The sequence below is a fragment of the Galleria mellonella genome, unplaced genomic scaffold (assembly GCF_026898425.1).
Source record: "Galleria mellonella isolate WM207_F2 unplaced genomic scaffold, CSIRO_AGI_GalMel_v1 utg19, whole genome shotgun sequence".
Classification (NCBI taxonomy): Eukaryota; Metazoa; Arthropoda; class Insecta; order Lepidoptera; family Pyralidae; genus Galleria; species Galleria mellonella.
Window position 1 is genome coordinate 3928591 of NW_026442028.1, and position 15138 is coordinate 3943728.

At 35.7% G+C, this 15138-nt stretch overlaps 1 protein-coding gene across 2 annotated transcripts in view; it reads left to right on the forward strand.

Annotated features, from left to right (window-relative positions):
• Positions 1 to 15138, forward strand: part of LOC113520078 (adenylate cyclase type 2-like) — a 243327-nt gene that overhangs the window by 190905 nt on the left and 37284 nt on the right. For both annotated transcript variants that reach the window (XM_052894116.1, XM_052894117.1), the window contains exons 6-8: positions 7298 to 7510; positions 13685 to 13812; positions 14231 to 14389. In XM_052894116.1, coding sequence (XP_052750076.1) covers positions 7298 to 7510; positions 13685 to 13812; positions 14231 to 14389 — 500 coding nt within the window. The remainder of the gene's footprint in view (positions 1 to 7297; positions 7511 to 13684; positions 13813 to 14230; positions 14390 to 15138) is intronic.

The window sequence follows — 15138 nt, forward strand, 5'->3', positions numbered from 1 at the left end:
GCAGTACCATGGTCATAACAGAGTATACTGTTTCGCTCATGATACCTCCCAGGCGTTGCCATTCCTGAGGACTCAGGTGTTATTCCTCTGTACCCTGTAAATTCACGCCATATCCCACCCATCAAACCGAAACACAGTCATGCAAACACAACTGCTTCACGGTAGAAATACGAATGGGATAGAGGTACCCAAGCAATCGACTTTTGTACAAAGTCTCCCTCTGGTAAAATTTGATCTGTACTTTAGTTTTTAAATCATAATAACTGGTTTTGATACAATTGAAAGCGATATTTTTTTTATGGAATACAATTCAAATTCAAATCATCTTTATTTAAAATAGACATGTTTACAAGCATTTTTTTTAAATCTACTGCAGGATTCGGGAAGTTGTTATCTTATGAGAAGAGCCCGCAAGAAACTCAACAGTTATTCTTTTAAATCTCTGTTAATATTATGTGTATTTATTTGAATGACACAGTAGTCTTTTATTATTATATTAAATTATATTGATTATTGATTTAGATCCAATTACACGTACAGTACAGTACAGTAACAACTTTTGTACAAAGTCTCCGTCTGGTATAAAATTATTAAATTACCTATATTATATTTTAAAGCATTTTCATCGCTCGCCGTTCACAGTGAATTTTTGAACATAAATGGTCACATACAGAGCGGTTTCAAAGGGATTTTCTCCCGCGAACACTCAGACAGTGGAACGAGCTCCCTGCCGAGGTTTTCTCTAGAGACTACAGTATGGGGTTCTTCAAAAAGATTTCTTCAAGGTCTGTAACGCGCAAGTGACACGCCTAGTGTTGCAGATGTCTATAGGCTACAGTGATCGTTTATCAACAGACGGGCTATATGCTTGTTTGCCAACTTTATGATATAAAAAAAACTGTTTTTTTCAATAAATTTTTTTATTCGGCAAGACATTGGCGTATTCACCGGAATTGTTACCCATATACGAATCCAGACGTTGACAATACTACAATATCCTACAGTATGACGTACGAACACCGTGGACTTCTCGAACCAATACGTAATGGAAATGAGTCGAATTGTATTTCACACCTGAGCTACGTGATATCAGTCTCGTAGTCTGCGCGTCGTCATGACCACAGACAATATAATGCTTACTGATATGTAATAAAAATATACCAGCTGACCTGGCAGGTATATATATATATAAGACAGAAGGAAGGAGGGGAAGAGGGAGACCGAGACATAGTTACATCAGGCAGATCAAGGAAGGAGTTGGTGTCGTGTCGTATCAAGAGGTGAAGAGACTCGCTGAAAATCGTAGTGAGTGGCAAGAGCTCCACCGACAAGAGCGTAGCACTTAAATAGGATAGATAGACCTGGCAGTGGTCGAAGTTCAACCATAACATATTTATTTATAACTAACGACCTGCCCCGGCTTAGAACGAGTGCAATGCTGATACTAAATAACGCAGCCGGCCCCCCGTTACATTACAATATAACATTAGAAATCTCTAGAATTATCAGTGTTTCATGATGGTTGAAATTAGAATGGGACCAAGCAAACAACTTTTGTACAAAGTCTGCCTTTGGTAAAAATACCTATTTTTTTTATGCATGTGGTGTTTACCAACAGTTATTGGTAGGGGAGAAAGGTATTGTTAGTAATGGAGACTGAGAATCCCATTGCTAGCAATATACCCAACCAGGTCGACCTCTTCGCGGTTCTCCCTGGAAACTATCATGGTTAATTCCTGATGAATTCATCATGATGGGCTAACTGGCCTGTTTTCATTCTCATCTATCACCCTTCACTGGTGCTCCGCCGGCGTATCCCGTTAGCGCAGGCGGGGTTATCATACCATTTTCACCAAAAAAAAAAAAAATAGTTATTGGTATTTGTAATATACCTGTATTGCAATGTAACAGTCTTACTAAAATATCATTATGATTAATATTAGTAATTCTAAATAAATAAATGAAAACTTAACCTCTCGTATAAACAATACATAATTTTTTCTACCTCTCGAGTTGTAACGTAAACAATACATAATTTTTTCTACTGAGGATACAAAATTACAAAATTTCAACTTGAAGAATGGCAAACAAGCTGACGGCCCACCTAATGGAAAGTGGTAACCGTTGCCTATAGACATGAACAATACCATGGACATAACAGTAGACACATATACTATTTCGCCCATGATACTCCTCATGCGTTGCCATTCCTGAGGACTCAGGTGTTATTCCTCTGTACCCTGTAAACACACGCCATATCCCACCCTTCAAACCGAAACACAGCCATGCAAACAACTGCTTCACGGTAGAAACACGAATAGGACAGAGGTACCCAAGCAATCGACTTTTGTACAAAGTCTCCCTCTGGTGAGGTCTTTTGTACAAAGTCTCCCTCTCCACCTACTTACCTATTTTCATTTTGTATTATAACAATATTTATACTGTAACATCTTTACTTTCTCTTGTTCCACATAAAAGTGTAATAACCTACAAATATACTGTGTATAATTGGTAACGTAAATATGTTTGAATGGAGGGCATTTTCAAACGATAACAGGAGTTTTCGACTTAAAATCGTGATGTACAAATTTACAAGTAATGTGACTCAATATTCCGTGTATTTAGGGACATACATTCATAGATTTACCGTGTGGTTCCGGTACAGAATGAGCCACCCCTTTCTTTCCCGTGTGTGTCGTAAGAGGCGACTAAGGAAGGCCCACGGTTGGGCAGCAGTCTTTCTTTTCATTTAAGAGTTTCCTCTTGTTGGTGCAACTAATTCATGCATCTTTCTCCAGCCAGTTCTATCCCAGACCATATCCTTGACCTCCCTCTACATGACCGAGAACACCTAATGACCGAGGAATAACTACATGGGCAGCAGTGTAGCTCCTAAAACATCACCAAAGTCTAACTACGGTTGCCAACACGAATACCAAGCGTGGCAACTACTGTAAAAACCCCCCAATATGGGGAGACCCATGTTAAGCAGTGGACAGTAACGGCTGATATCATCATCATCATTCATGGAATTCTAAAAATTCATAGAATAGGCAACATGAGTCACCAACATTATGTTTTTCTATTTTTCATTTAATATTAACAGTAAAATAGTTTCAATGTTTGTGTATTCTATTTGAATGACTATAGGAAACAGGGTTGCCATATATGGATTTTGATTTTTAGCCAAACGTCAAGTATTTTCTATCCAATCAAAAATTCCTATCGTTTTTCACTACATTCTGCCATGTGCCACAAAGTGAACGATGCAAATGAAAGTCTTTTTCTTTGGCATATAGTATGAATAAGGTTGCCTGGAACCGAATTGTAACAGTATGGAATGGCTTTTACCGAGACGTGTATCTTTTTCCATGTAATCTCAGATCCTTCAAATGTTTTCACCACCGTACAAGCTACCATAAACTAGCAGCAGCAGTGTTTCCGAACCGATACGACATCGTAACCTTAAAAAAAAGAGCATATTCCTTAAAAGGCCGGCAGCACACTTGCAATCCCTTTGGTGTTGCGGCTGTTTATGGGCGGCGATAGTCACTTACCAGCAGGTGAGCCGCATGCTATTTTGTTACTGTATTATAAAAAAAAACGTAGCGTTAAAAAGTACTTATTGAGCCGGCATAATGCAGTCAACAGTTGAGAGTAAAATTATTCCCTTTTCGGTTGATTGTGTCATGGATCATGTCGTCTCTGTGTTCTCTCAGGATGGAAAAAATATCTATTAATATTTATATCACAGTTTATAAAATACTATACTAGTACCTAGACAACATACTTGTTAAGTTTCAGATTGTCGTTACGCCTACATAGAAAATACAAGCAAATCTCTCCACAAGTAACTTAGGTATCTACTATTTTTTTTCCTAATCTTAATTACATATGGGTGAAGATATAAAAAAAATATTTATTTATTTATTTAACTCTTTATTGCACCATAAATAAAAATATACAATGACAAGTGAATAATTCAAGTGAAATATAGTAACATAAATACAGATTGAAATATACACAAAAAGGTACAAACGGTGGTCTTATCGCTATGGCAATCTCTTACAGACAACCTTTAGTTAAAGGAGAACAGATAGAAATGGGCAGGTGGCGCAAGAGTGAATTAATAATTTTCGTGCATAAAATACAAAAACATGTAATGCACAAAAATATCAAATACATATAATTTATTAAACTACTTACTATAACAATATATATACATATATACACACACACACACATATATATATATATATATATATATATATATATATATATATATATATGTATATATATATTCATATATAATTCAATATATAAAATATATCAGGACTAAAATAGAACAATCAAATCAATAACGTCGTACACCATCATAATTGTTGATTTACTACAAAAAGTATAAACACTAGAGCGGACAAGTGGGCCGCATGCTAAAGTACAGGATGGACGTATGCTGTAAAGAAATACTTAAACAAGAGATTGCTTGTAGCGATAAGGCCGTTTTTTATACATGCACATTCTGTACAAATACTCATATATACATCTCTTTTGTGCGCAATAAAGAGTTTATTATTATTATTAAAAACTGATACGATAGATAACTGAAATAGTGAAAAGAGTTGAAAAAAGCCAAAGTTAAGTAAATGTTTATATGATGAACATTTTATAAATTTACTATGTTTGTCGTTTCCGACAATTGCTTCGTCCGGAAGTCTTCTTCAGAAAGCAAAGCTTTACGTCACAGCATCTCGTCTCGTAGCGCGCGAAAACATAGTAGATTCGTAAATTTTTTGTTATATTTTATAAAAATAAATAAACAAATAAGAACCGATATAGTCGCATCATTTGCTTGGTTCTTGTGAGAGTAATTTAAAAAAAAATATGTAAATAAGAATTCTGTGGTTCCACTATCCGAAGCCATGAAAAATCAGCAAATAATGGAAATCGTTTCAGAAACTCGAGAACGAAAACGGAGTATAAAATTCATTTTATACTAATTTAAGATCCCTTTATCTTTAAAGCTAATTATTTAATTAAAATATCGGATATCTAATATTTTAAATACATTTCCAGACACGCTTACAATTTCAGCGAAATCGCTCTTTCGTAACTATTACGAAGGAAAATAATTGCTCTGACACTCAATTTAAACAATCACGTTGAACAATTGCTTCCTTTACGGAAACTACAACATTACGTCAAATACGTAAACTGTGTGAACTATTGGCGTTTTTAATAATGACAATCTTTATAAGAATACATATCTACATTTTTTTTTATATGCAACTTAGAATGGCAAACAAGCTGACGGCCCACCTGATGGAAATTGGTAACCGTCGCCTATAAACCTGAGCAGTACTATGAACATAACAGAGTATACTGTTTCACCTATGATTACCCCCATGCGTTGCTATTCCTGAGGACTCAGGTATTATTCCTCTGTACCCTGTAAATTCACTGCCCTATCCCACCCTTCAAACCGAAACACAGCCATGCAAACACAACTGCTTCACGGTAAAAACACGAATGGGACAGAGGTACACAAGCAAATGACTTTTGTACAAAGTACAGAGACAATTATGTTCGCAGGGGGATTTTTGCGATCCTATGATCCCTTTTTTGAAACATTTTTATATCAAGAAACTGTCTTTTACGTGATATCTCTATTTCACAGTTTTTAAGACATTCTTGCGCCAAGAATCTGTGATTCCGGCAATATCTCCAGCTTTTTACTAATAAAGAAATACGGATATCGGGAGTTTAATGAACGTATAGTGTTTGTCGATTCCGACAATTATTTCGATTATATCCAGAAATCTTAATCAGGATGAATATGATGCTTAACATCTCGTTTGGAACAGCGGGCGGTTCCAGAACCCGTGAAGACTTCCGGATAAAGAAAAACAATTTTCGGAAACGCATTTAGGTCATTAAATTGTCGATATCCAGAATCGTATATGAAAAATGATAAAAAGGTTTTAAAATAAGAAATAAGTTCATTAGTTTCTGAAGTTTTATGTGTTTATCTGGCAGTTAATTATAATAAAAGTCCCAAGAAGTCCTATACTTTGATTCTCGCGTTAAATTTGCCAACGACAGATATTCGAGTTTTATTAGGTATGTTTATTGTTGTCTTTTAAAACTGAGATTTGTATTGGGTATATCTACTTACATAAACATACGTGCCTATATCGCGTGATAACGTACTATTTAACTAAAGTTGTACCAAGTATATTAATATCGCCTAATTAGTTTTTCAGAGTAGGTAATTGGGTCTAGGTTAAAAATTTAAAGATATTTAAAGACCTACTTGCCTATTTCTTTTTATACTACTTATATATTATTATTTTTTTATTGATAGAAAATGGAATAGTAGCCCCGCCTACGCTAACGGAATACGCTGGCGGGGCACCAGTGAAGGGCGATCGATGAGGATGAAAACAGGCCAGTTAGCCCATCATGATGAATTCATCAGGAATTAATCATGATAGTTTCCAGGGGGAACCGCAAGATCGACCTGATTGGGTATATTGCTAGCAATGGGATTCTCAATCTCCATTACTAACAATCCCTTTCCCCCCTTATATATTATTTGTACGTACTAGCAGAAAACTCCGAGTTACGACTCGGTATTTTCTTTTGATTATTGCCCATATGAATGTGCGCCGATTGGGGTAAGAGATCGTCGTAATGAGGATGTTCATTTAGTCATCTTTGCCGGCCTATCTAGTCGACCTTTATCTGGTTCCCTACGGAAACCCTCGTGGTTAATTTATAGTGAATTCTCTACGACGCTCTAATTGACCTGGATTTTACCTCATCGTTTTATCATCGGTGCCCCGATATTGTTTTGTCGAAAAGTTATTTTAATTTAGCTATGACGTAGTTGAGTGCTTTGAGTCAGCCATGCTTACTAAAAGTCCAGATAGGTGGTGGAGTGGTGGGTTATCGATTTCCCTAAAATATGGTTGAGCATAATCATGGCAGACTCATCCGTCGTACTCATTGAACGGGTACTGCTATGACGTAGGACTGGTCAGATCTGTCACTGCAACTGATTAATTTTATTAATTTATTGTAATTATATCTTTTTTTGATATTTTTGATATGATACTGCTTAATAGTTTGTATTTATGCAAATTCATAATTTATATAATTCAACTTTTTGAAAAAAGTAACAGCTAAGTTTCTTGCTTGTTCTTCTTGGATGAAATAATGAGTACTTAAAAATGTTTAAATTTAAGTTTAGTTAATTTTTTTTTCTAAGGAAATTTAATTTAATCTCTTGTTCCAGGCGAAACGATCTATAATGCTCAAGATGGCGGACGCGTGTGTAGACAGCTCCAAACAGACGAGATTCCACGAGATGCATGTGCAGAGGCACAATAACGTCAGCATTCTGTATGCGGATATAGTGAACTTCACGCCACTGTCGGAACGGCTGAGCGCTTCTGACTTGGTCAAAACGCTGAACGAACTTTTCGGGAGGTTCGATCAAATTGCGCAGGTCAGTGATGTTCTAAAGATTTTTTTGGAAATCACAGAAAAACATTTAGTAGCACATTCTGCTCCACGAATTTGAAAGTGCGAATAACTATTTGAAAAAAATTTGCTAGTGTCACTCGAAATGATGTAAGGACTCTAGAGATACAATTCAAAATCGGTTGAGGCATTTAGAAGATAGGGCAGAATAGAGAAACACATGTATATGAATCATAAAAGTATTACAGTTTTTTCGGTAGTCATACAGAAATAACACTTATTTCCAAGATAGTTGGTGATCAACTTGTCCCAGTGGTGTTGTCCTCTAGCGACTTGTCCAGTTCTACAGTAAGGGCATATGCGTATAGGACCTCGGGCTATTTTACCATACTAGGTTCTATTATTTCTGGGCTCTAAATTTTTAATTGGCTTCATAATGGAAGAGATTTTTAAATTGTTTGTGTTTTTTCCACTGTATCTATTACGCAATATCTATCTCAATTTTACAGCGATGTTGATGATTTTTTTTTTAAATTGATAAAATTTACTTTCCTTGTCTTGTATGATCTTGATCTTGTATGAATTTTATTACAAATGACGTCGCCGTGTTATTTCGCATAGCAAAATTTTATAATATAATATTTTTTTTTTTTTTAATGACAAACAAGTTGACGACCCACCTAATGGAAAGTGGTAACCGTCGCGTATAGACATGAGCAGTACCATGGACATAATAGAGTATACTGTTTCCCCATGATATCCCCCATGTGTTGCCATTCCTGAGGACTCCGGTGTTGTTCCTCTGTACTCAGTAAGTTCAAGCCATATCTCAGCGATACCCCAACTTTCAAACCGAAATACAGCCATGTAAATACTACTGCTTCGCGGTAGAAACACGAATGGGACAGAGGTGCCCAAGCAAACGATTTTTGTACAAAGTCTCCCTCTGGTAAATAGTATTAAATCACTTTCTTTCAAGTTGTATGCAAGTGGAAAACCTATTTGCAAGTTAGATTTCACCGAGCTTAACTTCCGCTATGTGTTGCTGGGAAGTTATATTGAACTTCCTTTATTCGGCTTACTACAAGTTCACAATATATTTGTATGTAGTTGTATGATGCTGATTAAACATCATACATTTACCAGAGGAAGACTTTGTACTAAGGTCATTTGTTATTGGGTACCTCTATCCTACTCGTGTTAATTTGTTAGTTTTTAATTGTTTGTAAAATTTGTTTTTTTTTTTTTAAATAGCACGTAGAAAATGTAATTATAAGGATCCCATATACATTTCAATGTATACTAACCTCTTTTTGAAGTTAGTTGTAAACTAATAAAAATATATTTAAAATAAAAGAGTTTCCTCATTAAAAATATCATAACGTCAACTTGTTCAGCTAATTTTAGAAATGGGTAATAAAATCCAGAAGAATATAAGAGAACATTTTGTAGTAACTCTAGATAATAGAGGAGCGACGTTCTTTATAGTCAGAGGATGGTATATATTAAAAACTATCAACTTGCCCCGATTTCACACGTGTAGAGTGGTAGAAAGATAAATTCACTGTTATTGTAGCTTTCTATAAATAAATGAAATTTTAAAATTAATTAAATGTAGTTTGGGCTTCCCCGTTACTAGTTATCTAGCCTAACTTCACACAGATAGATAAAATATTAATATTATAGCCTATTTTAATAAAATTTAAAAGAATTTTTAAAGCCCATTAAGTATTTATTTATTTCTTATTTCACCAGTGGTTGGTTGGCATTTCAGCTGTTATTTATTCACTGCTAAACATAGGCCTTCCCCGACTTGGAACGGGAGTATTCCTTATGTGCAGTTTATCACTGGAGGATTTTGCCAGTAGTTGCCATAATTTTATCAGAGGGAGACTTTGTACAAAAGTCGATTGCTTAGCTTATATTCTGTCCCATCCGTGTTTCTACCGTGAAGCAGTTGTGTTTGCATGGCTGTGTTTCGGTTTGAAGGGTGGAATATGGCGTGAATTTACAGGGTACAGTGGAATAACAACTGAGTCCCAGGAATGGCAACGCATGGGGAGTATCATGGGCGAAACAGTATACTCTGTTATGTCCATGGTACTGCTCATGTCTATAGGCGACGGTTACCACTTTCCATCAGGTGGGCCGTCAACTTGTTCGCCATTCTAAGTTGTATAAAATAAAAAAACTTGGCAGGTGGGTTGATAACCGCAGTTGGAGCTTTTGCGATGTTTTAAGAAGGACGCTGCTGCCTATCCTTCTAATATTAAGTTCTCTTATGCCACTTACAGGAACGGAAGGTGTGTTCATTCCATACCGGGACCGTACGGCAAATTTAATATTGTATTAATATTTATAACAAACACGTTGTACCGCGACGTATTTGAATAACAGAATAAACACTGCATAACTTGCCTGAGGGACTTACGAGTAGGTACATACGGAACACTGTACGTTCATAATTACGTAGCTTGCATGCGCGTAAACACTTTATGGGCTTTTACTGGTACTATTATAGTCTAATAAACAAGGGGAAGGTAGTTTACACGCAGCTTAGGGTTAAACTTTAATTATTATATAGTCATTTAAATATTCACACATTTCACATAGTTTTGGGGGGAAAGGGATTGTTAGTAATGGCGACTAAGAATCGCATTGCTACCAATATACCCAACCAGGTCGACCTCCTCGCGGTTCCCCCTGGAAACTGTCATGGTTAATTCCTGATGAATTCATCATGATGGGCTAACTGACCTGCTTTCATCATCGCCTATCATCCATCACTGGAGCTCCACCAGCGTATACGGATAGCGCAGGCGGGGTTACCATTCCATTATCATCCATTAAAACAATACAATTAAATTATCTATCTACCTATTTATCTTTCTCAAGAATTTCAAGGATAGGGTTTCAGATATGTTTTCTCCCACAAAAATTCAGGTTATGGAATAAGCTCTCTGCCGACGTTTTTCCAAGAGACTACAGTATGGGGTTTTTCAAAAGGGGGGTAAAGAGGTTTCTTCAGGGTCGGCAACGCACTCGTAATACCCCTAGTATTGCAGGCTTCGTAAGTTATGGTAACCAGTTACCATCAGTTGGGCCGTATGCTTGTTTGCCACTTTGATAGAACAAAAAAAATAGGGATACGAAATAGAATCAGATATGTATCCTGAATCCTTTCTGCGTAATGACAAAAAAAAAAGAACTATCATTCCTGTTTATATTCAGAATATTATAGGAGTCGACATAGGGACAAATCAGTCAGTGGTAGTAATAAAATAAAAGTCGTAGTATAAAGTAAAAAAATAAAAATATAAATTATAATAAAAAAATAAAATAAAAATATTAATTAAAATTTTTATTTTTTAAGGATTCCAAAAAAAAAAGGAAATTAAGAACTAGAAAATAAGTAGAAAATTAATTACCGTTCTGGTCTTATTTTATACGAGTACGTATAGCTAAATTCATCAAACTTGAAGAATTTAGTCTGAAAAAAAATCTAAATTCATAACTAATTAACATAAAAAGTGTTCATAGCTTTAGTTAACTTTAAACTTTCGTGTTCAAATATTCAAATTTCATTACTATAGTTTATAAATTTAGCTTACTGAAGTGTGAAAATGTCGTAATTAACTTTAAATATTTATAAATAAAAAAAAAAAAACCGTATGGTCGCGGTATACAATGGGCCATCACTTCCTTTCCCGTGGGTGTCGTAAGAGGCGACTAAGGAGCTTGATAGTCAAGGAATGGGCAGCAGCGTCCTTCTTAATACATCACCAAGATTGTTAGTAATAGAGACTGAGAATCCCATTGCTAGCAATATACTCAACCAGATTCAACTCCTCGCGGTTCTCCCTGGAAACTATCATGGTTAATTCCTGATGAATTCATCATGATGGGCTAACTGGCCTGCTTTCATTCTCATCTATCACCCTTCACTGGTGCTTCGCCAGCGTATGCCGTTAGCGCAGGCGGGGTTACCATACCATTTTCACCAATCAACAAAAAAAATACATCACCAAAGCTTAACTGTGATTGCCAAGCGTGGTAACTACTGGCGTAACTACTGGCGGTCTATAGGTTCAGCATTGGAGAATTAACGGTTAAAATAATTTAACAATTTTCAATATTTTCTACTGATTATTTAAAAAGTTTCCTGATAGCTTTAATTGTGCAATAATATAAATATAATAATGAGTAGCGATAATATTTATATTATTATATGTATCACATCTCCCATATTTAGAACTAACAAAATTTTTCATCGTGCCTCCCACCAAATAATTATAATTACTCCTCTCCATCCAAAGGTTGCCTGCAAGAGATCGCTCTTAGCGATAAGGCCGCCCATTGTTTTCTCATTGTGATCATTTCTTGTAATTATTTATATTTATAATAGGTTTACTATTGTAAGCTTTTGGAGGAAACAATAAAGAGTATGTATCTATCTATCTATCTAATATTTTTATTAAGTTGTTGCTAAAAATTTGGATTTTGATAGCAAAAATTTTATTTAAAAATTCCTAAGCAAAATATGAAGTAGGTGCAAAGTCCTTAGTGGTAGATTTACATGCAATATACACTATGATTGATGTTTTAGTGTGCTTATATAAATATTATTATCTTTTTATTTTGTTTCATTTTGTAAATGCAATTTGTTGTCACAAATTGCATTTTTTTTCTTTTTTATTTCTTCCTTCCTTCCTTTCTTTCTTTTTCTTTCCTTTATTTCTTTCTTTTTCTTTCCTTCTTGCTTTCTTTTCTTGTTTCTTTATTTCTAATAGAGCATTTTTCAAATAATCAATCAGAAACATTTAAAAAATCTTCAATTGTTTATGAAAGTTTAGAGTGAAGTCTAAGGTTTGGTTCCAAAGATACTTCGGTAAGCTAAAAAGTGATTAACACTATTAAATACGAAAATCTTGTAGATTGGAAAAAAATAACAATCTGAAAAACTTTAAAGTATTGCCTTACAAACAAATACAGCTGAATTTAGTATCCTCTCCTTTTTGGAGAAGCTTAAGAGTTTATTTCATCGACAGAATAGATTGATAGTTTGCAATCGATAAAACTCGAGAGAACCGAATGATTGATGCGAATGCCAACCCTTTGTGTGCAAAACTAGTGAACTATATCAAATGCAATTAGGGTCGCCTACGGAACAAAAGCAAACTAAATAAACTTTGACTTTAGGGTTTGTTTCGCGGTAGTCGCCCCTTATTGTGTTTATATAATTCATGTACATGTTTATATTTATTGTTTTACATACATAATATATAAATTATACGCAGAATGGATTTAATGCTTGATTGCATTCTATATTAATTAATAATTAATTAAGCGTAGAATAAAATAAAATTACAAAAGACTAAAGATTTAGGTCTCATATTGGATACTAGACTTGTGCTTGATTCACAAGATTTCACCAGAGGGAGACTTTGTACAAAAATCGATTACATGGGTACCTCTGTACCATTCGTGTTTCAACCGTGAAGCAGTTGTGTTTGCATAGCTGTGTTTCGGTTTGAAGGGTGGGATATGACATAAATTTATAGGGTACAGAGGAATAACACCTGAGTCTTCAGGAATGGCAACGTATGGTGGGGGGGGGGGTATCATGGGCCATCCATCAGATGAGCCGTCATCTTGTTTGCCATTCTAAGTTGTATAAAAAAAAATTGAATATGCTGTAACCATATGGAATCCTTTCTATAAGTTTTATTGTGATAAAATTGAAATGGTACAAAATGTTTTTTTTTTTTGCCATGTTAACAATATAAATTTTCTCATAAACGTCTTTCATATGACCGATTTTATATTTGGTACACTGATATATCCTAATTTTACATTTAGGATACTTTTTATTAGATATTTAAGTAGGCAAAGCCACGGCAAATAGCTAGTTTTAAGTAACCGTGTGGCGGGTTTTCACCGTGCATTTTTCAAGGCACTTTCTTCCACGCACAACCGCTCTTTGGAATCAATTTCCAGCAGCAGTATTTCCGAACCGATACGACATCATAACCTCCAAGAAAAGAGCATATTCCTTTTTAAAATGCCGGCAACACAATGCCGTTGGTTTTAGTGGGTGATCATGGGCGGCGGTAGTCACTCACCATCGGATGGGCCGCATACTCGTTTGCCCCTGTGTTTAAAAAAAAACCTAATAAAAACGTTGTCTATTTGTTCACAGGAAAATCAATGCATGCGCATCAAGATCCTAGGCGACTGCTATTACTGTGTATCAGGCTTGCCAATTTCACGACCTAACCACGCATACAATTGCGTCACTATGGGCCTACAAATGATCGATGCTATAAGGTACTAAGTTCTTTTTTAATTGGTGCAAATGAAACGGTAACCTTCATTTGTAATAGAAAATTTGTTTGTTTCGCAACACGCAATTTTTTGCTTCGCAACGAAAAACAGTATCTGCAACAGATAAAAAAAATTGTGATCCCAAAAATACTGTTTTCAGTTGTGATAAAACGAGTTATTTTAATTCGAAAATTACTGAACCAATTTTGATAAATAAAATTATGGGACTAATCTGTAAATGTACCCTTTAGGATAAAAAAGGAGAAAAAAATACATATAAAATGCTATAAAATAATCGATCAGTCGAATTGGCTGAAACTTTTTTTTATTATATGTATTGATTTTTGAAAATTCTGTCAACTCGTGCGAAGTCGGGTTGATCGCTAGTTACGAATACATTTAATTGGCTGCCTCTATACAGGTTTGTCCGCGAGGCGACTGGCTTCAATGTGGACATGCGTATTGGGATCCATACGGGGAACGTGCTGTGCGGCGTTCTCGGCCTACGGAAATGGCAGTTTGACGTATGGAGTGATGACGTCACGCTCGCCAACCACATGGAGTCTGGCGGTATCGCTGGGTGAGTCAGCGTGTATATGATTTTATGATTCATACACGACGAGTGGGACGCTTAGGAACGAGAATATCCGCAAAAGAACCAAAATAACCGACATAGCCTTCAGGCTGCTTATTTTTCAGGATAAGCATGCTGAAGTGGCAATGGGCTGGTCACATAGCTCGAAAAACCGACAACTGATGGGGAAGAAAGGTTCTTGAGTGGCGACCGTGTACGGGTAAATGAAGTGTAAGACGATCCCCCACTAGATGGAGTGACGACCTGAAATGCATTGCAGGGAGTCAGTGGATGCAGGTGGCTCAGGACCGTTCTTTATGGCAGTCTATGGGGAGGCTTATGTCCAGCAGTGGACGGATAATGGCTGAAATGATGATGATGATGATGAGTGGGTAGCTTGTCATAAATAATTATGAGCATACATAAAATAATAATGATTTTTCATCATCCATCATCATTTATAGGGTTACGCACTGTAAAGGTACAAAGGAACCCTTATAATGCCACTTTGTCGTTCGTTTGTCATAGTTAGGCTTTGGAGATGTATTAAAAGAAATGTTGCTGTCCATCCCTTGCTCCCATGAAGGGGCGGCTTATTCTATGCTGGAACCACATGGGATTGTCTAGTTATAAATTTATTATATACTAAATTTAATATATTATTTATTAATATTCATTAGATTTGCTGTCCCCCGAGGTTTTGTTCTACCGATTCTGTTATTTGATCTCGCATTCTGGACCGAATTTGTACGGGA